Source organism: Bos javanicus, chromosome 6, assembly GCF_032452875.1.
Source record: "Bos javanicus breed banteng chromosome 6, ARS-OSU_banteng_1.0, whole genome shotgun sequence".
NCBI lineage: Eukaryota > Metazoa > Chordata > Mammalia > Artiodactyla > Bovidae > Bos > Bos javanicus.
In genome coordinates, this window is record NC_083873.1 from 102,388,169 (window position 1) to 102,413,221 (window position 25,053).

Here is a 25,053-nt window from a genome sequence, read left to right on the forward strand (position 1 = left end):
CCACAGGCTGACAGCAAAAATTGCCATAATTTGGGAACATTTGAGTTGGCTTCATGAAAGACCTTTTTCTGCTAGCTGAGTTCTCTTAAATTTTCTTTACCTTATTTTTTTGATTGAATATACACAAAGCACTAGCTTTTATAACGTGGCTTTTTGCCTCTCTGTACTGAAAAAGCCTAGGCTGTCATTTAACAAGGCCCATCCCAGCTACTAGGCAGTTAACGTCAGGTTCTGCACTGCCCCAGCTTCGTGAACAAGATGACTGACAGCAGTGAACTACACCGAATCCTAAGGCATAATAACTAAAGGAGAATTCAAGAACGTCTAGAAGAGAATACCAAACTGCACTGCAAATACAAAATAGAATAATTTAATATTCTTCATAAATATTTATAAAAATATATACATATAATGAATAAGCCACTTTATAATGCTGGTAAAACCACGAAGAGCTGTTAGATCAACAGGTGTATAAACAGCCTGCCTTCAAAGCAATGGAAAGAAATATTTTCAATTAAAATTCATTAAGTACACTGGAGAGAAATATAACAGGAGAAAAAAAACTAGTTTCATCTTCCTTTGCTTTTACAATATCTTTTATTGGTAAAGATGGATATGAACTAATCAACAGTTCAACTAAAGTCTGTAAAGGGTTTTTGTAGAAGTGAATTCAAATTTCCCATAATAAATAAATCCAGATTCTGTACAGTTAGAAAAACTATGATGGTGGCAAACAGCAAAATAGAAGGATAATAAACCTCAGATTCAGAATGAAATAATTAAATCAAGTAGTGTTAAACATATTTTTGGAGTTGCCTCATTAGGGAGTCATGTAATGGACACCACTCCCATTCAAGGTCTCTCAAATGGGCACTAGAATAATGCTGACTCTAAAGCCTTCTCCTCTAACAATCTCATCTGGTTCCATTTTTTATTACTATGAAACAAAACCCCTTTCACGTGAAAAAATAAGTGTAGGTTCATTCAGATGGAATCATTCATTTAGATCTTTTGGTGTCCTAACAATTCAAACTGAAATGAAGCCTATGATCCTATAGGCTGACACTCAGAAAGATGAAACATTTTTCCTACTTCTGTAAATATCCAAGGAATTGACAAATCAACACCTAGAAAAAAGCAAGGCATAAATTCATCAGCACCAAGGAGAAATGATCTTCAAATGCAGCAGGTCTGTTAGGAGTCCTGATATCTCTGTGTTGATGAACAGGTTCTAATCTCCCCAGAGGAAAAGTCCAATGCCTAAGGTTAACGCCTTTAGGCAAAAGGTAAAGCTCAGCAAGCGACTTCCTTCTGCATGTTCATTCACCCACACTTTAAAAAAAAGAGTTAATTTCAAAATTCTGGCACTCCACTCCACTAAACACTTCTTTTTTTTCTTTTTGGAGGAGGAGGTTTCAGCTTAGACTGTCTTCTTTCCCTACTTCATTATTTGTTAAAGTGGGAGATACCAACTTTATTACTAGTAATTCTTCAGCTACCATTCCAAAAGTTGCACTCAGTCACATAGAACAGTTTACATTTACATGACACTCTAGTAAACAGTTAACACTGCTCAAAGGTGGCCACTACAAAATCCTGCTTGTCTTTCTGCCTATCGGATATGACTAAACTGTTGGTGACTGGAACTCAAGTCACATACAGTCAACCACATTGCTGGATCCATGACCTACATCTCGGATTTGGCTAGTTAAACAGGCACACACAGCTACACCTGCTCCAGCTCTGCAGTGAGACACAGATCCAACAAGCTCCCACCTGAAAAGACGGAGAACAAAGAATGTTATCTTAAATCATGATTCGCTTCACTCATAAGACAAAACAAAACCTCCCTATAAACAGACTGGTTTTGAAAGACAGTAAGCTATCCCCAAACATTTCTATTAACTACATCTAGCAGCATTTTCCTTTTTTATGGATCACAGCCTTGTCATGGTGAAGGGGCTTGTGTGATTCAATGAAGCTATGAGCCATGCCACGCAGGGCACTCAAGATGGATGGGTCATAGTGAAGAGTTCTGACAAAACATGGTCCACTGGAGCAGGAATTGGCAATCCACTCCAGTATTCCTGCTGCAAGAACCCCATGAACAGATGAAAATACAAAAAGATATGATACCAGAAGTTGAGCCCCCCAGGTCAGAGGTGTCCAATATGCTGTTGGGGAAGAGTGGAGGGAAGTATTAGGTTGGTGCAAAAGTAACTGTGGCTTCTCACTGTGGAACTCTGCTGTTTGACACTGGAATACATTCTTAAATAAATGCTTTATGTTATACATCATTTTAATGTGCATTTCTTGCTTTTTTTTTTTTTGCTAATGACTTATTACTTGCTATTTATTTTATATTTATTTTAGATTATAGAAATGATGTTAGACAAAATGCCAATTCAAGCAATTTTTTAATTTGAGTTCAAAATGGGTTGTAAAGCAGCACAGACAACTTGCAACTTCAACAATGCACTTGGCCCAGGAACTGCTAATGAACATACAGTGAGGGTGGTTCAAGAAGTTTTGCAAAGATGATGAGAGCCTTGAAGATGAGGGGCATAGTGGCCGGCCATCAGAATTTGAATGAACCAATTGAGACCAACAGAACAGTATGAAAAGGAAGAAAGATATGACACTGAAAGAGAAACCCACCAAGTCAGCAGGCATCCAAAATGCTACTGGAGAAGAGCAGGGAAATAGCTCCAGAAAGAATGAAGAGGCTGAGCCAAAGCAGAAATGACACCCAGCTATGGATGCAACTGGCGATGGAAGTGAAGTCTGATGTGGTAAAGAACAAGACTGCATAGGAACCTAAAATGTTAGGTCCATGAATCAAGGTAAACTGGAAGTGGTCAAACAGGAGATGGCAAGAGTGAATACTGACATTTTAGCAATCAGTGAACTAAAATGGACTGGAATGGGCAAATTTAATTCAGATGACCATTGTATTTACTACTGTGGACAAGAATCCCTCAGAAGAAAAGGAGTAGCCCTCATAGTCAACAAAACAGTCCAAAATGCAGTACTTGGGTCCAATCTCAAAATGATGGAATGATCTCAGTTCGTTTAGAAGGCAAAACATTCAATATCACAGAAATCCATGTCTATGCCCCAACCACTAATGCCAAAGAAGATGAAGTTGAATGGTTCTATGAAGACCTACAAGACTTTCTAGAACACCCCAAAAAAGATGTCCTTTTCATTATATGGGACTGGCATGCAAAAGCAGGAAGTCAAGATATACCTGGAGTAACAGGCAAGTTTGGCCTTGGAGTACAAAATGAAGCAGGGCAAAGGCTGACAGTTTTGCCAAGAGAACACACTGGTCATGGCAAACACTATCTTCCAACAACACAAGAGACGACTCTACACATGGACATTACCAGATGGTCAATACCGAAATCAGACTGATTAAATTCTTTGCAGCCGAAGATGAAGAAACTCTATATAGTCAGCAAAAACAAGACCAGGAGCTGACTGTGGCTAAGGTCATGAACTCCTTATTGCAAAAATCAGACTTAAACTGAGGAAAGTAGGGAAAATCACTAGGCCATTCAGGTATGACCTAAATCAAATCCCTTATGATTATACAGTGAAAGTATTCAAGGGACTAGATCTAGTAGACAGAGTGCTTGAAGAACTGTGGACAGAGGTTTGTAACACTGGATAGGAGGCAGTGACCAAAACCATTCCAAGAAAAAGAAATGCAAAAAGGCAAAATGACTGTCTGAGGAGGCCTTACAAATAGCTGAGGAAAGAAGAGAAGCAAAAGGCAAAGGAGAAAAGGAAAGATATACCCATCTGACTGCAGAGTTCCAAAGAATAGCAAGGAGAGATAAGAAAGCTTTCCTCCATGAACAATGCAAAGAAATAGAGAACAAAAGAATGGAAAAGACTAGAGATCTGTTAAAGAAAATTAGAGATTCCAAGGGAATATTTCATGCAAAGATGGGCACAATAAAGGACAGAAACGGTATGGACCTAACAGAAGCAGAAGAGAAACTGTACAAAAAAGAAAATGCACAGAAAAACTGTACCAAAAAGGTCTTAATGACTTGGATAACCATGATGCTGTGATCACTCAGCTAGAGTCAGATGTCCTGGAGTGTGAAGTCAAGTGGGCCTTAGGAAGCATTACTACAAACAAAGCTAGTGGAGGTAATGGAATTCCTGTTGAGCTATTTCAAAACCTAAAAGATGATGCTGTGAAAGTGCTGTACTCAATATGCCAGTAAATTTGGAAAACTCAGCAGTGGCCACAGGACTGGAAAAGGTCAGTTTTCATTCCAATCCCAAAGAAGGGCAATGCCAAAAATTTTCAAACTACTGCACAACTGTGCTCATTTCAATGCTAGCAAACTAATGCTCAAAATCCTTCAAGCTAAGCTTCAGCAGTAAGTAAACTGAGAACTTCCAGATGTACAAGCTGGGTTTAGAAAAGGCAGAGGAACCAGAGATCAAATTGTCAACATTCGTTGGATCATGGAGAAAGCAGGGGAGTCCAGAAAAATATCTACTTATGCTTCATTGACTGTGTGGATCACAACAAACTGGAAAATTCTCCAAAAAATGGGAATACCAGACCACTTTACCTGTCTCCCGAGAAAGCTGTATGCAGGTCAAGAAGCAGCAATTAGAAATGGACATGAAACAACTGACTGGTTCCAAATTAGAAAAGGAGTACAACAAGGCTGTATACTGACCCCACTTATTCAACTTCTATGCAGAGTACATCATGTGAAATGCTCGGCTGGATGAAGTACAAGCTGGAGCCAAGACTGTGGGGAGATGGATCAACAACCTCAGATATGGAGATGATACCACTGTAATGGCAGAAACTGAGGAGGAACTAGAGAGACTCCTGATGAGGTTTTGTGAAAGCTCATAGTGAAAAAGCTTGCTTGAAACTCAACATTCAAAAAACTAAGATCATGTCATTACTTCATGGCAAACAGAAGAAGAAAAAGTGGAAGCGGTGACAGATTTTTTTTTCTTGGGCTCCAAAATCACTGCAGACAGTGACTGCAACCATGAAATTAAAAGATACTTGCTCCTTGGAAGGAAAACTATGACAAACCTAGGGAGCATATTAAAAAGCAGAGACATCACTTTGCCATCTAGTCAAAGCTATGGTTTTTCCCAGTAGTCATGTATGGATGTGAGGGTTGGACCATAACAAGACTGAGCACTGAAGAACTGATGCTTTTGTTCTGCGGTGTTGAAGAAGACTCTGAGAGTCCCTTGGACTGCAAGATCCAGCCAGTCAATCCTAAACGAAATCAGTCCTGATATTCATTGGAAGGACTGACGCTGAAGCTTCAAAACTTTGGCCACTTGATGCAAAGAGCCAACTCATTCGAAAAGACCCTGATGCTGGGAAAGATTGAAGGCCAGAGGAGAAAGGGGCAGCAGAGGACGAGATGATTAGATAGTATCACAAACTCAATGGACATGAGTTTGAGCAAACTCTGGTAGATAGTGAAGGTCAGGGGAGACTGGTGTGCTGTAGTTCATGGGGTTGCAGAGAGTCAGACACAACTCAGTGACTGAACAAACAAAATGCAACATCAGCACTCTAAAATAATCTGTTACTGGAAGATCCCATCAAAACATAAAGCAAACATAAAAGTTACCTATTCAGCACTGGATCAAATGCTTCCACTGTATTTAGATATGCATTGCCATTATGACCACCAACTGCAAAGATTTTGCCCATCACTGTTGCGATCCCCACTCCACCCCTGGGAGTGGTAAGGGCTGCTACGTAATCCCATTTGTTGCTTCGAGGGTCATACCGCTCAACAGAACTCAGAGGAGAATTATCATCAAAACCACCTGTGTAAAGGAAAAATTTTAAAACAGTATTATGTTTCATAGAAAGTAACCATTAAATCTCAATTCAAAAGCTTTTGAAAGCCAATCTTTTAAAAACATTTTAGAAAACCCAAACATCTATCACTACTACCAACTCCTATTACACATTTTCTACAATTCAAGATAATTTAAGTATTACTTTCCTCAGTGTTAGGATTAAAAATCTTAAAGTGAGAAAAACTGGAGTCCCTATATTTAAGTAGATGATATAGGAAGAAAAAACCCACAGACATTTAATATAATTTTTCCTTAACATCCTAGAGGCAAGCAAAAAATACTGAGATTCCTTCTGTGCATATATTCCTTCTGTGTATATATCAGATTTTTAAAAAGTAAGGCTTGAGACTAGAAAAAATCATACTAAATCACTTGACTCATTTAGATAAGTCAAAATTTTCCAACTGTTTCCCTTAGTACTATAATTGCAATCATAATTGCAGAGATGGTGGACTATGAATTCTTACCAATTTTTGCCAAAACTGTATCTTCATGCTATATTTCTCAACACTGACAGTCCTCTCTATTTATCTTAACAATGTTACTTATCATGTTCCTGAGTGTTAAACACAGAGACTACTATTTCAACAGTGCTCTTTCCTTTAAAAAATAAATGTGTCTCTTTTTAGGCTCCATCTTAGTCTATGTAAATAACAGGTCTCCTGGGTGACTAAGCCTATTTTCCTGGGACAGGAAGTGCTGATATTATGACCAGTCCTTTTAGAAACAAGGTAGGTCAGGTTAAAAAATAAATCAACAAAGTCAGCTTCTCTAATGGGTTTAATTTCATTATATCAACTGAGATAAAAAATTCACTAAACAAATGTAGTAGTGCCATCCCCACCACAACTATGATATAAAACGTTCTTCCACTACAACAAAGGCTTTAGCTTTAATTATTGCTAATGTTAATGGAGGAGATTAGGTTTTTAATACAGGGTAGTTCTATTTTTGATGGCATTCTTTTTCTTTGGCTCCTATACTCTTCCTAGGTAATGCATATAAATCTTGAACAAAAAGCTCAAAGCAGAGGAATAGAAAAGGCAGAATGCAATTAGCTTCCTGGACATACAGTTTACCTTCAAAGTTTTCTTATTCAAATCAGTTATACATGTTTTAAGTAGGACTTGGATGAACAAGAGGGTTTTGTTTTGTTGTGTTTTTTTTTTGAAAGGTTCAACCTGAGTCAGTCTTATTTTTACTGTGTCTGTTCTACCTACAAGGGCTCAAAAAATTTAACAAGTAACAGAAACACTGATGCTCCTACTGAGGTATAACACATGCCAAGACCTATGCTAGATAGGGAGCTGAGAGGAGCACTGGCATACTGTAACAGCTCTGGGTTCTCACAGACCCTTCTTCAAATTCCAGCTTTGTCAGCTTACTTAGGCATGTGACTATGAGTAAATATTCTCTCTCTCAGGTTCTGACCATCTAAAAGAGCTGCTGTGATGATCAGGCGAGACTAAAAGGGTAAATTATGTTATTTTCCCTCTTTAATACATGTAAGCACTGAGATATCCAGTACGACTTCTATGACTTGCAGATGTTTAAGTACTAACAATATCCTACTCTCTCATCAAGCACTCTGAGTTTTGTTAACACCAGTTCATATTAACATGAGAGAGTATGATATACGCTTGTGACCACCTCTCTAAACACAACTCCTCCTATAAAGGAAGGGATTACTAATCACAATATAGCTACCCATTTACTGGTAAGGTACTAGACACAGCTGAGATGCTTAACATAATCTCAGATTCTTAATTCTTAAAAACAGACATTATTATTCCCATGTCATAGCCCTTTAAAAGCCCTGCCACTGGAAATGTGTTGAGTAGACCACCAGAAATAACACTGACTATCACTTATGAGCTGTTACAGAATCTGGGCCTCCTCCCTTGCAATTTAACAATATCTCATTATTATTCATATGCATGTTAAAGTCAGAACAAGTACTGCTCACGCTATGGTTCCCTCCAACTCTGCTATATAGTAAAAAGTCAAAAAGCAATACAGAGATGCTAACCACCATCATGAATATGAAATACCTATTCATTTGCTTAAAACAGTCAATGCAATTCCCTTGAAGATGAGAAAAACATGTCTTAGATCTTTACAGATTTACTGTCGCAAAGCACAACCTGTCCTTATATTAAAAAAACGTATGTCTTATTTCAATGTAATCTCCTACTTTAGACATAGTTGCCACTCCTAAGTAAAAACACGGAGGCAGAGTTTTAAACATGAAAGATGAAGATGTAAATAGAGAAGCAAGTCCATGAACCTGAAGAATAGAAAAGCAGATCTCAGGACTGATTCCACTTGAGCCTAAATGCAATGTAAGTTATCTTACTGTGTTGTTTTGTGACACTATTATATGTCCTGTAAAAAATTAGAGAAAACCATCCACTCACCAACAACATATAAGCAACCATGGAGCTCGCTAACTCCATTGCCTGCTCTTCGCTGACCCATCTCTTTAACTTCTATCCACTTATCGAGATGTGGATCATACCTCTCCACACTAGACAGAGAAGCTACTCCATCATTGCCACCTACTGCATAAACATGGTTCTAAACAAAGACAAAAAATATAAAAACATATGACATCAGATTTTGAAATGATTGATATGCTATCCTAAAGGTAGACCAAAATGTGCAAGAGAGCAGTATTTCATGAAATAATCTGGTGTGTAATCTGCATACTGGAGATATGAATGTACCAGACCCTTCCTTACTAGGTTAAGGATGTAATGCAATGCAGTCCAGTGACCGAACTGTGATGTAACCCACCACGAGAGCCACGGAGCCAACACCTCCACGGGGAGTATTCATTGGTGCTACTGTACTCCACTGATCAGATTCTATGTCGTATCTCTCCACATCATTGAAGCAAGTGTTGTCATCTAACCCTCCAATGGCATAAATTGGGCCTCCCAAGGAAGCCAAGGCAATTCCTCGCCTGCAAAAAACAATAGAACACATTTTTGCATTCTGTTTCCAGAAAAAAGGCAGCAAAAAAAGTGTGCTAATGCACTCATTTATCATGTTAAACGTCAATGTGGCTTTTTCTCCCATTATTTTTAGATTTATCAAAGCTTCTGAACAGATGGCTCTAGAGTTGTCAAACTGTGCAAGTCTATGTGGACAGTGCCCTCTGGAGTTTTATACTGTATAGCCTACACCGATTAAGGGCTTCCTTGGTGGCTCAGTGGTAAAAGAACCCTGCAGTGCAGGAGACACAGGTTTGATCTGTGGGTCAGGAAGATCCCCTGGAAAAGGAAATGGCAACCCACTCCAGCATTCTTGCCTGGAAAATCCCATGGAAAGAGAAGAAAATCCCATGTAGCCTAGTGGGCTACAGTCCATAGGTTTGCAAAAGAGTTGGACACAACTTAGCAACTAGACAACAAATACAGGTTAAACTTAAAGAATAAAGGAAAATCCAACAAAACACTATAAATGGAGTCAGAAAGATTCAATTAGTACAACAGTCAGCTGCAGAAGTGAGAGGTTGATAAACTGACAAAAACGGTTTGCTAGAGAGGTCAAAAGTTAATCTCATTACTAAATTCATGTAACTGCAGAGCATATTTTGTTCCAATATTTCATTATATCACATAGAGTGAGTGAGTGACAGTCATTCAGTCGTGTCCAACTCTTTGCAACCCCATGGACTGAATAGTCCATGGAATTCTCCAGGCCAGACACTGGAGTGGGAAGCCTATCCCTTCTCCAGGGGATGTTCCCAACCCAGGAATTGAACTGGGGTCTCCTGCATTATCAATTTTATATTACAAGCTTTATATCACATTGCTTTACTTCTGAAGGGCATCTATTTATTTGGGAACAGAAGAGACTTAGCCTACTACTACTACTACTACTACTAAGTTGCTTCAGTCGTGTCCGACTCTGTGCAACCCCATAGACGGCAGCCCACCAGGCTCCGCCGTCCCTGGGATTCTCCAGGCAAGAACACTGGAGTGGGGTGCCATTTCCTTCTCCAATGCAGGAAAGTGAAAAGTGAAAGTGAAGTTGCTCAGTCGTGTCCAACCCTCAGCGACCCCATGGACTGCAGCCCACCAGGCTCCTCCGTCCATGGGATTTTCCAGGCAAGAGTACTGGAGTGGGGTGCCATTGCCTTCTCCAAGACTTAGCCTATGTGAAAAGCTAATTCATCAGAATGGTGATTGGAAAAAAAATTATATCAATGTTTTAAAAAAATTACATCAATCAAAAGTTGAACTTTTCTAAAACTTATCTGTCACTGACTTGGTGTGTACTTTGGATAAGGTATATTGTTTAAACCTGTAACTACCTTGTTTCTTCATCTCCATTTGAGAAAGGAGTAGACGCAGCTGATATAAGGAGTCAATATAGTAATGCACTAAGAACAGTGACTGACCCATAGTCAGTGCTATGTATTTGCTGTCATTATTACTGGAGACAGCTGCTGCTCTACTGAGAGTCTAACTCAGTTTATCAAAATAGTACCCTGGAAAGAATTCTTAAGGATAACGTTATCCTTCATTTCATCTCCTTAACCTCTTTTCCCTTGAGTATAAAACAGTGACTTACAAAACACTGTTATAAAAACTTCCAGGTGTGGGTGAACACGTGTGTACACTCTAGAACATATGGTGTCGTAAGTGAGTGTAATTCCCCTGACCCTTCACCCCTTAACCCACAAGGGCATAAGACATTACTGATTGCTCCCTACAGCTTCCTGCATCAGTATCTTCTTCTCTATTCCAGCTTCACTGAATTGTGAAGTTCTCTAAGGCCTCTTATCACCCCACTCTCTCTCTAGAGACAATCTGATTCTTTCCATGGATTTATGACAACACTAATATATATTTCCAGACATACATCCAACTTCTACTTCAAATCTGTCTGGATCTTCAAACTTAACTTTATTCTAAAGTGATACTTACTGTCAACCTCCCTGTGCTAGGCAGATTTTAAGATGCCTCTCTCCACAATATTCACTCTCTAGTTTTACTCCTGATTATGCCACATTATGTGGCAAAATGGAGATTACGTGAATGGGCCTGATCTAAACACATAAGCCCTGTAAAAGCAGAGAAGTTTCTTCAGCTGGTAGCAGAAGACAGGTCAGAAACTCAAAGAATGGGGTGGATCCTGCAAGTTGTTTGCTTGTTTGAAGATGGAGGGGAACACCTGGAAAAGACCTAAGTAAGAGTGGCTTCTAGGAGCTGAGTGACCCCTGGCCTTCAGCCAGTAAACACAAACTCTGTCCTTCAATCGCCAAGAGCTGAATTCTATCCACAATCTAAATGACCTGGAAGTAGTTTCTTCCCCAGAGCCCCCATTAGAGTCTACAGCCTACACCTTGATTTTGACTTCTGAGACTCTAGGTGGAAAAGTCGGTTAAAATTGCTGGACTTCTCACCTATGGAACTGACATTATGATCTTTACTCTCAAGCATCCTTTACTTATGTGGTGCTAACATTATTACCCGTGTAATTATGTCTATTTGTATCTCGCCTTTTAGAATGCAAGCTCTATGGAGGTAGAGACCTTGGCTATCTTATTTACTGCTGTATCTTCAGCACTTGACATATCTTGCAAAGGGCACTTAAGTATTTACTGAAAAGTAAATCAACCCTTAGAGATGCTCTGTTAGGATGATGGGTTTCAATAAAACCATAACTTGAACAAACACCAGTATCAATTCTACTGAAAAGATAAAAAAGGGGAGAAAAATACAGAAAACCAAGTATTTAACATGTATGATCTTGGAATGCACACTGAAACAATCATTTGGGGAGATACAAATTATAAAAGCAAATAACATGAGGAAATATTTGCAGTTCTATTATTCTGTATACAGCTGGAAAGCTATGGCAACATTCAGGGCATATTTTATAAGACTAAAGAAATTCAACTGCTATTTTGTTAGACAAGTTTCACTCAATTCTCAGCTAAAAATAAGCTTAGCATGATAAACAGGCAAGGATATAAAAATTAAAAATGTACTTTAGGATTTTCTCCCCCATTTTTAATTCACATGTTGGAATTTAAACTATTGATTTGTAGTTGCCATGTAGCATAAATCAAGCCCTACTTAAGTATTAAAATGTCATTTATAGATAAGTAGTATATATTAAGAATAGGGTTTTTCCTAGTAAGATTCCTTCTCCTCATGAGTGGGAAAAGGTGGCCAAAATCTTTTCACGTTTCCATCTAATTTTTCATATTTTTAAAATTTATTTTTAACTGGAGGATACTTGCTTTATAATATTGTCTTAGCTTCTGCCATACATCAACATGAATCAGTCACAGGTATACATTGTCCCTTCCCTCTTGAACCTCCCTCCCACCCCTCTAGGTTATCTCAGAGCACAAGTTCTGAGCTCCGTGCATCAAACAGCAAATTCCTACTGGCTATCTATTTTACATACAATAATGTCTATGTTTCATTGTTACTCTTTCAATTTGTCCTTCCCTAATTTTTCATATTTTTACCATATAAGAAAACTCAGTTAAGGACACTATGTTAAATTAATCAAGAAGAGAAAATTAAATGGCAGTGGATTCCCTGTGTACAAAATCATTTCAGTTGAGAACCTCTACTACATAGGAACTCAACTATTTTTTAATCTTTCCTGAAAATCTAAAATTATTTTAAAATAAAAACTTAAAACAACAAATGCTCAGGTATAAGTCAAAACGATGACAACCACTATCACACTCAAAGACATGATTCTATTCTTGATTCTCAGGAAAATTTCTAAAATTAGAGTCATATTGGATGCTTTAACAAAATGTATTTAAGAAGGTATTTAAAGTTTCTAAAAATGTAAAGAGTAAAAAATTAGCTCTTTCAATTACAGGAGGCTTTATTTTCCACCAGCAAATAACAATAAATGCCCATACTGATCTACCTCTTTGTGTTCATCGATGCCTTCATCATCCATTTATTAGTGAGAGGATCAAACATCTCCATGCTACCTAAATGTTCATTGCCATCATGTCCACCCACTGCATACACTTTACCTGTCAGGTAGAGAAGTATTTTCATGTGATTCCAAATAAATTTATATATTGAACACATAATTAAAATGGCATAAATTAACTTTTAACAAATATTCTTCTATTCAACATTATGATAAATGTCACTTCAGTAGTCAAATGAAAGTAAATGTAAGATTCTACTAATGTTTGAAAAATGCTGTTTTACAAGAAATTATTTAAATGCTCAAACAGTATCCCACCCCCAGGTTTCTCAACTTTTTATTATTAGACAAAATCACTAATCATCCTTGCAAAAAACATTCAATAAAATGAAATGTTTTTATATAAATAAAATATAAACCCTTAATACATCAAACCTTTTCTAAATGAAACAAAAATTGGAACTATTACATACCAAAATGTTAGCCACAACTAGGTGTTACAGATGAATTTTATTTTTTATTACAATGTTTTCATATTCCCCCCAAAGTATTTATAACTTTTATAAGAAAAAACTGATTTTTTTAAAGTCTCCAAATAATTTATCCATGATTCTGCAATTAACCCACTTTTATTAATTAAAAAAAAAGTATTTCAATAATAATAGGGTGGGTATAGATGGGTACAGAAAAAAAGCTGATATATACTTACTATTGGGGTTCAATAAATATTTTTGTTTAGTTTGGTTATTTTGTGAAAACTCAGAATAGTTTAACTCCCTTTTCCTTAATACTCACTCCTGTTAAGCATCTTTATGCAAGAGACTGTACACAGAGCATCTTTGGGTAAAGTAAATATTCACCACCCAAATAATTTACTGATATATTGAAACATATTTTACAGTGTAGAAATTTTCTTCAGAAAGAAATTCTCAAAGTTCAAATATTTAATAGGAGCACTGTGATGATGTGATGTGATTTCACAGAGGAGCAGACCCACCTTCCACTGAGATTACACCCACATGTCGCCTTCGACTGTTCATTTCTGGTCCAAAGAACCAACTGTTTTTGTTGATAGAATAGCATTCAATACTGCGGAAGGGGTCACCTGATCCACCTCGACCACCTACACAAAACAGCACTCCTAAAGGTAAAACCACAGGTAGAGGTTAAAATCACAGCTCCCTAATTTTTTTTTCTTACAGTTAATTTTATTTTCTTTTATTTCACCTCGCCACACAACTTGTGGGATGTTAGTTCCCCAACCAGGGACTGAACCCAGGCCCTTGGCAGTGACAGCCCTGGATCACCAGGGAATTCCCCCTAATTAAAAAAAAATGTTAAGGTATAGAAAGAAACTTAGGAAGTCAAAATTTGATTAGCATTTAATATCACCATACTACTAAAACTCTAATTTTAATTTTTCTCTTGATTTGAAATTCTCAAAGAACAGGATCACTGACTCAATGGACATGAGTTTGAGTAAACTCTGGGAGACAGTGAAGGTCAGGGAAGCCTGGTGTGCTGAAGTCCATGGGGTCACAGAGTCAAACATGACTGAGTGAATGAACAACAAAAGGACTAACGTCAGTTTTCTCTGCTTGCTAACATCCCTCTACAATACAGTTGAGACCCTCACCCACCCTGAAAAAGTGCTCTTGCTAATAAAGTCGTGACAAAATTCAACAAGCTCGTAATTTCTGACTGAATACAACATTTGATATACTGATCACCCTGTTTTTTGGAAACTCCTTAACTCTCTTGATTTCTATAATGTCAAAAAGTCTCCTTTTGTCTCCAACCATTTCTCTTTATGTTTTCTATGCCTCATTCTCAGCCTACTTCTCACATATTTCATACTCACAGTGGGAAAGTTCAATCCTTTGACTAAAATTTCCATCGTATCAAAATGCTTTCCAAACTACATTTCTAAGTCACGTTTCCACTTGGTGTCCCAGAGGCACCTCATACCCCACACCTTCCTCACCCACGTAAACATCCTCTTCCTTCCCTGAGACAGTCTTTCACCTCCCAGCTATTCGCACCTCAGTTCAGAGCCTCATCAGCTATTACTGCAAAATCCTGTTCTCTTTTACCACTCAGTTTTCTTTTTGCTTTCAGATTGTCAACAGAATAATTCAAAGACTCTTTTCAACAGCCTGTCACACCTGTATCAGTAGTCATTAAAAATTTTATTGAATGCCACTATTTAACTGTACAGCAGAAACAAACACAGCACTGTAAAACAACTATAGTAAAAATTAATTTTAGAAGGTTAAAATGGCAATTTTTATATGCATTTTACCACATTGTTTAAAAAGAAAAAAATCAACACCTTATTCTCATTCAGGATCACCAGGAGAACTTTATAAAACACAGATGGCTGGGCCTGACCCTTCCCCACTCCCAAGAGTTTGATTCAGTGGGTTTGGGTAGGTCTAAAGTTCTGAATTTCTAAAAAGTTCCTAAGTGAATGCTGATGCTGTTGGTCAAGAGGCCACCACGTGCCCCATTCTATGAGAACCTCTGCTCTACAAGATAAAGCCTTAGTATAGCATAACGGCCCTGCAGGGTCTATAACCCGATTCTCTCTCTTACTTTAATGTTCAAGCTCCTGCATCAACCCATACAGTGATTATCCTCAATGCCCTGACAGCAACTTTTGGTAACTACCATTCATGTAATACAGTGTTGAAATGATCTATTATGCTGGCATCTATCAGAGTCTAAGCTGGATTAAGACAGTGTGTTAAGGATCTATGCACTAGTAAAGACAAGCACAGTGCCTGGCATGTACTGAACATTCAGTAAATGTAATGTGAGCTGAATATCCTTGTCTCTAACTGGCACCTAGAAAAACAACTATTTATTACTGAAAACTAAAACTGGGGGGTTACTTTCTCTATAAAACCTTTTCTGGCTCTTCTAAAATAAAAATAACCACTCTTTTTGCTTCCCTACTTTGTGATTATATCAAAGCACCTATAACACTTTATTGCATTTACTTACTCATATGTCTATTTCTCTAGATCAGACAAAGTTCTCTCAAAATAGGAATGGCTATGTTCTATTTGTGTTTGCATTTCTTTTCTTCTTCTTAATACTATTTTAAAAAATAACTTCTATTTATTTATTTTTGGCTGCACTGGGTCTTCGCTGCTGTGCACATAGGCTTTTGTGAGTTGCAGTGCCTGGGCTTCTCGTTGGGGTGGCTTGTCTTGTCCTGGAGCTCAGGGCATGTATATAGGGAAAGACTAAAGATCTCTTCAAGAAAATTAGAGATACCAAGGGAACATTTCATGCAAAGATGGGCTCAATAAAGGACAGAAATGGTATGGACCTAGCAGAAGATATTAAGAAGAGGTAGCAAGAATACACAGAAAAACTGTACAAAAAAGAGCTTCACGACTCAGATAATCACGATGGTGTGATCACTCACCTACAGCCAGACATCCTGGAATGAGAAGTCAAATGGGCCTTAGAAAGCATCACTACGAACAAAGCTAGTGGAGGTGATAGAATCCCAGTTGAGCTATTTAAAATCCTGAAAGATGATGCTGTGAAAATGCTGCACTCAATATGCCAGCAAATTTGGAAAACTCAGCAGTGGCCACAGGACTGGAAAAGGTCAGTTTTCATTCCAATCCCAGAGAAAGGCAATGCCAAAGAATGCTCAAACTACCGCACAATTGCACTCATCTCACACACTAGTAAAGTAATGCTCAAAATTCTCCAAGCCAGGCTTCAGCAATACGTGAACCATGAACTTTCAGAAGTTCAAGCTGGTTTTAGAAAAGGCAGAGGAACCAGAGATCAAATTGCCAACATCTGCTGGATCATGGAAAAAGCAAGAAAGTTCCAGAAAAATATCTATTTCTGCTTTACTGACTATGCCAAAGCCTTTGACTGTGTGGATCACAATAAACTGTGGAAAATTCTGAAAGAGATGGGAATACCAGGCCACCTGACCTGCCTCTTGAGAAACCTATACGCAGGTCAGGAAGCAACAGTTAGAACTGGACATGGACTGGTTCCAAATAGCAAAAGGAATACGTCAAGGCTGTATATTGTCACCCTGCTTATTTCACTTCTATGCAGAGTACATCATGAGAAATGCTGGGCTGGAAGAAGCACAAGCTGGAATCAGGATTGCCAGGAGAAACATCAATAACCTCAGATATGCAGATGACACCACCCTTATGGCAGAAAGTGAAGAGAAACTAAAAATTAGCCTCTTGATGAAAGTGAAAGAGGAGAGTGAAAAAGTTGGCTTAAAGCTCAACATTCAGAAAACGAAGATCATGGCATCCGGTCCCATCACTTCATGGGAAATAGATGGGGCAACAGTGAAAACAGTGTTAGACTTTATTTTTTTGGGCTCCAAAATCACTGCAGATGGTGACTGCAGCCATGAGATTAAAAGACACTTACTCCTTGGAAGGAAAGTTATGACCAACCTAGATAGCATATTCAGAAGCAGAGACATTACTGTGCCAACAAAGGTCCGTCTAGTCAAGGCTATGGTTTTTCCAGTGGTCATGTATGGATGTGAGAGTTGGACTGTGAAGAAAGCTGAGCACCAGAGAATTGATGCTTTTGAACTGTGGTGTTGGAGAAGGTTCTTCAGAGTCCCTTAGACTGCAAGGAGATCCAACCAGTCCATTCTAAAGGAGATCAGTCCTGGGTGTTCTTTGGAAGGAATGATGCTAAAGCTGAAACTCCAGTACTTTGGCCACCTCGTGCAAAGAGTTGACTCATTGGAAAAGACTCTGATGCTGGGAGGGATTGGGGGCAGGAGGAAAAGGTGACGACAGAGGATGAGATGGCTGGATGGCATCACGGACACAATGGACATGAGTTTGAGTGAACTCCGGGAGTTGGTGATCCAGGGAGGCCTGGCGTGCAGCAATTCATGGGGTCACAAAGAGTCAGACACGACTGAGTGACTGAACTGAACTGAACTGAGGGCGTGTAGGCTTCACCAGTTGTGGCTCAAGGGCTCTAGAGCTTGGCCTCACAAGTTGTGGTGCTTGGGTGTAGCTGCCCAGCCGCATGTGGGATCTTTCCAGCCGAGGATGGAGCCAATGTCCTTTGCATTGGCTGGCAGACTCTCAACCCCTGGACAGTACCAGGGAAGTCCTATGTCTGCATTTCTAATGCCTAACCAAGAACCTGGCACACAGTAGATACTGAATAAATGTTTGCTGAAATGACTGCATAAAATGAGTGACCAGAACGTCTTGTGCCACCTTTTTCAACTAATTCAATATTTAAAAGTTGGAGAAATTTAAAGTTGAAAGAGACTTTAAAGATCATGTAATCAAAATTATTTATAAACTGAGGCCTTCAGAGATTAAGAAATCTGCCCCAAATTACAGATGCTTAATGGCACAGCTGGAATTACAATCCATGAATATAATCCCAACTACCAATTAGATTTTATTTAAGTGAACCCTAATATTTCAGCTATATAGGTCATCCAGGAATATGACATGGAATGGAAAAAATTAAAATGAAGTTAAGATCGGGACACAAATCCTTTCTCCAGTGTTCCATGTGGCCCTGTGCATTTCTTCACCCTGATTTTTTTTTCCTTATCCATAAGACGAAGTAACACCATCTTTCTCATAATAAGGATCAAATCCTTCACTAAGTTCTTGCAATCATGTAAGAGATCATGGATATGAGGGTCTAATATACATTTGGCATATAACATAAATTGCCAAGGTCTTTGAATTCACATCTGAATCTGAAGAATTAAACACCTTAACTCTTGAAACAGGATTCACAGCTAAAAAAAATTACACTTCAAAAATTTAATACTTGATATCAACCTATAAAGAGGGAAAATAAATAAGCCATCCTTTTTATGTTATACTAATTATTTAGGAGAACTATAGACTGGTTCCAAATAGGAAAAGGAATATGTCAAAGCTGTATATTGTCACCCTACTTATTTAACTTATATGCAGAGTACATCATGTGAAATGCCAGGCTGGATGGAGCACAAGCTGGAATCAAATGGTTGCATGTCATCACCGACTCAAAGGACATGAGTTTGAGCAAGCTCCAAGAGATGGTGAAGGACAGGGAAGCCTGGTATGCTGCAGTCCATGGGGTCACAAAGAGTTGGACACGACTGAGTGACTGAACAACAACTTCTTCACAGGCAGATCTACCACATTCAAACTTTCTTCATACTATTCAGATAAAATCCCACTATACATGATCATGTATTGCCTTTTTTTTTTAGGTTATTTCACAAATCTCTTTATTTAATAACCCTGTTAGGTCACAGCAGATGTACAGGAAGTCTCTGTTCAGACTACTGATTCCTAAAGTCATAGATCACATTTATTTCCCCTTGTCCCACAAACATATTCTTCATGAAGAGTAACATAAGTGAACACAGACTTACTTTCTCAGGAAAACATAAAGTCTGAAAACTATGGCAAATAAAGGCAAAACTACTTGCCTCTGAAGTATAAGAGCTTTATATTCTAAGAGTCTAATATAGTCTATTATACTAACCTAACATTAGATGTATTTAGAACCTTTTTTGCTGTGGTGAAATGAAAAAACAAATATTTAAATATATAACACATATCAAGCTCCATGCCTGGTACCTGTGATACAAACCTATTAAGATACTTACCTGTCTTTGAAAGGCTCAAAACATGTCAAATGAATTTCAATGCAACACAGTGAAAAAAGCGCAAAGCAAGTGTCATTTAAGCAAAAATGACAGAGGAACTAATTCTGCTTAGAAGAAATCAAAAAGACTCTCAAGAAAGAGATATTTCAGCAGACTCCTCATAGTGTATATGTTTTGTTATGGCTTTGTAAAAAATTGGCTTATTGAAAAACTATCTGAAGTCAAGTACAGTAAAAATTCATACATAATCTTATTTGCCAATTACTACTTTAAGACAATCGATACTACATAATCTTACAATTAGGTTTAGACATTCATAGAACAACCTTCAAAAAGAACAAAACTCCTTCCAGCAGAGTTAATAAAATGAGTAATTTCATTACCAGCAGTATGTTTCCTTGGGGTAGTCCGAATAGAGTATTCGAAGTCAGGTACTGCTCTGCTACTCAAGTGAAGGTGGTAATTTCTTGCTTCATCTAATAAATCTCTACATTTTAGATTTTGTTTGACAATCTGTTCTTTTGCCACAACACCCATGAGAAAGTCAACTGGCAACAGCGGCAAACGAACCTAAGGATTGTGAACAGTTGCAGATAAAAATATAAGTTGCAATTGGGTAGCTCATTCTCTACTTTCACTGCAGCAATGTTCTCTTCAAATCTCATTTACTTTCTAACATGTGAATGAAGTTCACTGTGCCAAGTTCTAAAGCAATTCCCAGTACTGGTCTGTACTAATGAAATCAGATTATATGTTAACTACATCCTTCCCTTTTAAATACAGATTTAAGTAGACTGGATAAAATAATTCAATTGTCTTAATTCAAGCTACTTACTCACTTCCAGAAATGGTACTGCCATAATCGTAAGGCCCCTTGCTGTTGAAGAAAAGGTACAATCAAAACACAATTGTGCTGCTATGTTTGTTTGCCTTTTAATGCTAAGACCAAACATGGAAATGTGACTTCTTACACACACACACGCTCATATCTGAAGCAAACGGGTGTTGTTTTCTTCAACTTGGAAGGTTATACTCAGTGATAATCCCCTTCTTTCAGTAGAGGCACTCACCATTCTTCTCTTAAAAATGCATTGACTGTCTAGTATATTAAAGGGACGATCAAACCCCATAATGTGATTTTGAGTTAAAGGCACACACACATACACAAATATATAATACAGGTGCAAAATAAAACTTTTTGGTTTTGTAGACCAACTTATTGTCAAGGTAATTCTAAGGCCTATTTGTCATCTCCCTATCTAAGAAATTCCTATTGATAGGAAAAGTAAACAAAAAGAGACATTTCTGAAGCTACAAAATGGTGAGGGAAGAAAACAAAGTGATGTCTTATAATTCTTTCGAGAACAAACCTATATGCACTAGGAACAAATAAAGTTTCATTAGCAAAGCAGTTCAGTAAGTTTAGAAACTTTATATTATAAAACAATAGTTATAAATTAATTTAGAGCTGTTTCCTCAGAACATTTCAGCATAAATAAAATATTCATTACTACTATCTCAAAGGGGCTTTGTAACTATTCAGGTTAAAAAGCAGGTAGTGACATTTCTAATTCAAATATCGCACATTCAGACTTATCCTTAAATGGTACAGGAGAGTCAAAGCTACTTTCACATTATATTACATCAATCGATAATCCCCACCTTTTATGGTAAATGGAACATGCTGATTTGTTTCCCTATCATTTCCTTTCTATATACAATCTTATTTGTCCTCACCTGTGCAAGCGTTTCATCCAACCATTGGGGATGATGTTGAGGATTGGCAAGAAGCCACTTGATGGCAGCACTATAGACCTGCTTTTCATTCTCAATGTTTAGGTCACTGGAGGACAAAAGCTTATGGAGATGCTGAGGTGACACGCTTACGAAGTCTTCACACTCCACCACTTCAGTAAAATGCTCACAGGCATACTGATCCGCCATGTCCATTAGGTCTACTCGATTGTGACTTTCTGCAAAGGCTCTTACCGCCAGACAGTTGGACGGATGAAAATGTAACTTCATGTATTCACAACAAGCTCTAGCCACCAGTTCAACCTGTAGAATACAGGCTGCATATAAGAGAGGCTGGACATTGTCAACTGTCAAAGTGAGCCGTGAAGAATAGACAAACTTTACCAAGTCTTCTATTGCATCACCATCAAAATCTCTTATTTCAATCAGTGTTTGCTTGGCTTCAGCCATTTCAGAGAGAAACATGGCTTTGAAGTAAGGAATAACACAAGCCAATGCAAGTTTGTGACAGGAGATTAGCTTTGAGCCAACCTGTTCAAAAGAAAAACAAAAGCAGACTTAGTTTAGTATCAAGATAAACCTGAGATTGGCATAGAGGATATGCTGTAGCAGGGACAAAACCTTCAGACAATTTCAGTGCATTTAACAATGTGATCCTTTGGTCACTTACTGTCAACCTAGGCTAATTTTTAAAAGTCAGTCAATTTTCTTCTTTCAAATTAGAATCAAATCTTTAATACATGTATCTATAATGTGCATATCATAAAACTAGGTTTTTCTATATTATTTCACATTTCAGAAGCATTTTGTGAATTAATGAATAACAGCAAACATCACCCAGCACTTACTATGTATCAGGCACTATGTTTTCCTTAGAGTCTATGAGTCCCTTCTTATTTTAAAACTTTTTTTCCAATTTTACTGACATCTAAGATGGTATAAGTTTAAGGTACCCAACACTATGATTTGAGATAGATATATATATATATATATATATACACAGACACATATACACAGTGAAACGATTACCACAGTTTTAGTAACTATCACCTAATTATACATTTTTTTTCTTTCTGATGAGAGCTTTTAAGATCTACTCTCGTAGCTATTTTCAAATATATAACACAGTATTGCTAACTACAGTTATTGTGTCAGGCACTATTCATTGTTTTTCATATATTAACTCACTTAATTGTCCCAAAGGTCCTATGAGTAGATACTATCATTATCCACAATTTATCACTGAGAAACCTGAAGCAGAGTAAACAAATCAATATGTAGTAGTATTTATTATTAGCTTAATTGAAGTTTTTTCATTTCCTATTTAAATCATTTTGAAATATTTTATAGAAATGTAATGAACACTGAAACATCACTGCTTTAATTGCTGAAAAATTAGACTGCTTCCTGTGATTGCCATTATAAACACAGTAGTGAACTTTGTTGTAAGAGAATCTTTGTATCCACTCTCTATTAATAATTTCCTACATAAAACAGTAATGCTGCTTCAAAGGACAAGTACAGTTTGGACATATATTGCTAAATTGTCCATTTCTGATCTTGCAATACTTGTGCCATATTCTAAGTGTTAACTTGTTAAATATTTGCCAATTCAATGAATGAAGTCTCTCACTGTTTTAATCTTTTACTAATATGATTAATTCATTCATAAATTGTGGACTACTTTTATGTCTTCTATGAACTCTTTTCTATGAATTTATTTCTAAGAATGCCTCAGACTTTTGGAATGTTAGTCATCTGTCATATATATATTTCAAAACTTCTTTTCTAAGTGTGCTTTAAATTCATCCCCCATGGATTTTTATAATCAACCAACCTTTCTCTTTATGACTTCTGTATTAGGTGCTAATATGCTTAAGTGGGAATCATTCTAATATTCCAAACATACTCCAGGTATTCCTTTTAGTACTCACAGCTTTATGTTTTCACAAATCTATTTCCATCTGGAAGTTCTTGATACTGAGAGGACATATCTTTTTAACTGAAGTATAGTTGCTGTACGTTACAGGTGTGCAATATTATGATTCACAATTTTTAAAGGTTGTATTCTACTTCAGTTAAGTCACTCAATTGTGTCCGACTCTTTGCGACCCCATGGACTGCAGCATGCCACACTTTCCTGTCCATCATCAACTCCCAGAGCTTGCACAAACTCATGTCCACCAAGTTGGTGATACCATCCAACCATCTCATCCTCTGTAATATTCTACTTACAGTTATTATAAAATATTGGCTATATTCCCCATGTTGTACAACATTTCCTTGTACTTATTCCATACATAAGTTTGTACCTCTTACTTTTATGTTCTTTTTAACATAGTAGGTACTCAGTTTTTCCAGCACTGTATATTAATCAATAAGTAATAAGATAGTGGTATTTTAGCAATTATCCTGTTTCCATGTAACATTGTGATTATGTAATATAGTTGTGTTTCATTATCTGAGAACTGATTTTAAAATCAGAACTTCAAAAGACAAGACCTAAGGAATATTACAAGATATAAAATGGTTTTGCTTATAAATGCCCTTTGAGTTGCTCAGCCACATCCAACTCTTTGTGACCCCATGGACTGTAGTCCGCCAGGCTCCTCTGTCCATGAGATTCTCCAGGCAAGAGTACTGGAGTGGGTTGCCATTTCCTCCTCCAGGGAATCTTCCTGATCAGGATCTAATCTGTGTCTCTTGCAGTGGCAGGCATGTTCTTTACCACCGAGCCATGCAGGAAGCCCCAATAACTGAACAATTTTTCAATTGATTTAATTTTTACATTTGTAGTACTTTTAAAAAACTTGGCTATCCTGTGAACTATTCTTTTACAAACTGTTGTTCTTATGTATTTACTTCATTTCTAAGTATTGTATAATTCCATTAACATGAATTGTTGAAAACATACTAAATTTTTAAAAAACCATTAAAACAAAAACTAAAGTATACATTAAGTTGAAATGTTTACAGTTATGCCACTTAACAGTAACTCAAACTAAATGTCTGAGGACTACATTGAAATAAAAGTCCCTAAGACACAAAGCAGGAGAGAAAAAGCCTATATACCCAAGTCTCCTTTTACATCCATTTATAAGCTGTATTTTAATTTTTCAGTTTAATCCCATGTAGTAATTTTGCCTTTTTAGCTCAATTACCCAGTTTTCTCAATAATCCACCAATTTTAATCAGCCTGAGTAGCCAAAAATATGTTTAACACTCAAAGTCAAGAAGGGGTTAAATGTTTAAGACTCAAGAAAATGTCTTGACTTGCAGTGAATTACCATATCACAATGTCTAGCCACATGGACAGTTCTACAGTGTTATCTCACATTTACTTAAAAAACTTGCACCATGAGAATAATAAATTTTAGGTAGCATTTTGGTGATCAAATAAACAAGGATCTATGGATATAAATACTCAAATATCCCTTCTTCTGAGCAATATGAAAAAAAATAAAAATATTGACTTACTAGTTGAACAGACAAAAGTAGAAGTGATCATCATTTTATTAGAGTTAACATAGAATACTTAAGTGTTAAATATAAAATCACTTTCTCCTTTATCATTTCTTTTATTAGATTATGTCTGCTCTCCAGTCAGGAACTGTTACATTTATAAGGATAATAACTTTTATAATTTTTACCTCTTAGCAGTACACTACTCTACTTTTAAGTCATGTCTGACTCTGTGCGACCCCAGAGACGGCAGCCCACCAGGCTCCGCCATCTCTGGGATCCTCCAGGCAAGAATACTGGAGTGGGTTGCCATTTCCTTCTCCAATGCATGGAAGTGAAAAGTGAAAGTGAAGTCGCTCAGTCGTGTCAGACCCTCAGCGACC

The 25,053-nt window shown here is 37.4% G+C and overlaps 1 protein-coding gene across 11 annotated transcripts in view; it reads right to left on the minus strand.

Annotated features, from left to right (window-relative positions):
- KLHL8 (kelch like family member 8) overlaps positions 1 to 25,053 on the minus strand; it is a 69,323-nt gene that overhangs the window by 14,965 nt on the left and 29,305 nt on the right. For 7 of the 11 annotated variants that reach the window (XM_061420747.1, XM_061420753.1, XM_061420752.1 and 4 more), the window contains exons 3-10: positions 21,191 to 21,739; positions 19,837 to 20,023; positions 13,799 to 13,942; positions 12,790 to 12,901; positions 8,674 to 8,842; positions 8,295 to 8,454; positions 5,640 to 5,841; positions 75 to 1,776 (exon numbers count right to left, since the gene is read on the minus strand). In XM_061420747.1, the coding sequence (XP_061276731.1) occupies positions 1,653 to 1,776; positions 5,640 to 5,841; positions 8,295 to 8,454; positions 8,674 to 8,842; positions 12,790 to 12,901; positions 13,799 to 13,942; positions 19,837 to 20,023; positions 21,191 to 21,739 (1,647 nt within the window). In that variant the 3' untranslated portion in view covers positions 75 to 1,652. Of the gene's footprint in view, positions 1 to 74; positions 4,785 to 5,125; positions 5,842 to 8,294; positions 8,455 to 8,673; positions 8,843 to 12,789; positions 12,902 to 13,798; positions 13,943 to 19,836; positions 20,024 to 21,190; positions 21,740 to 25,053 lie in introns of those variants that run through there. The other 4 variants (XR_009737107.1, XM_061420756.1, XM_061420755.1 and 1 more) reach the window with 3 other exon arrangements.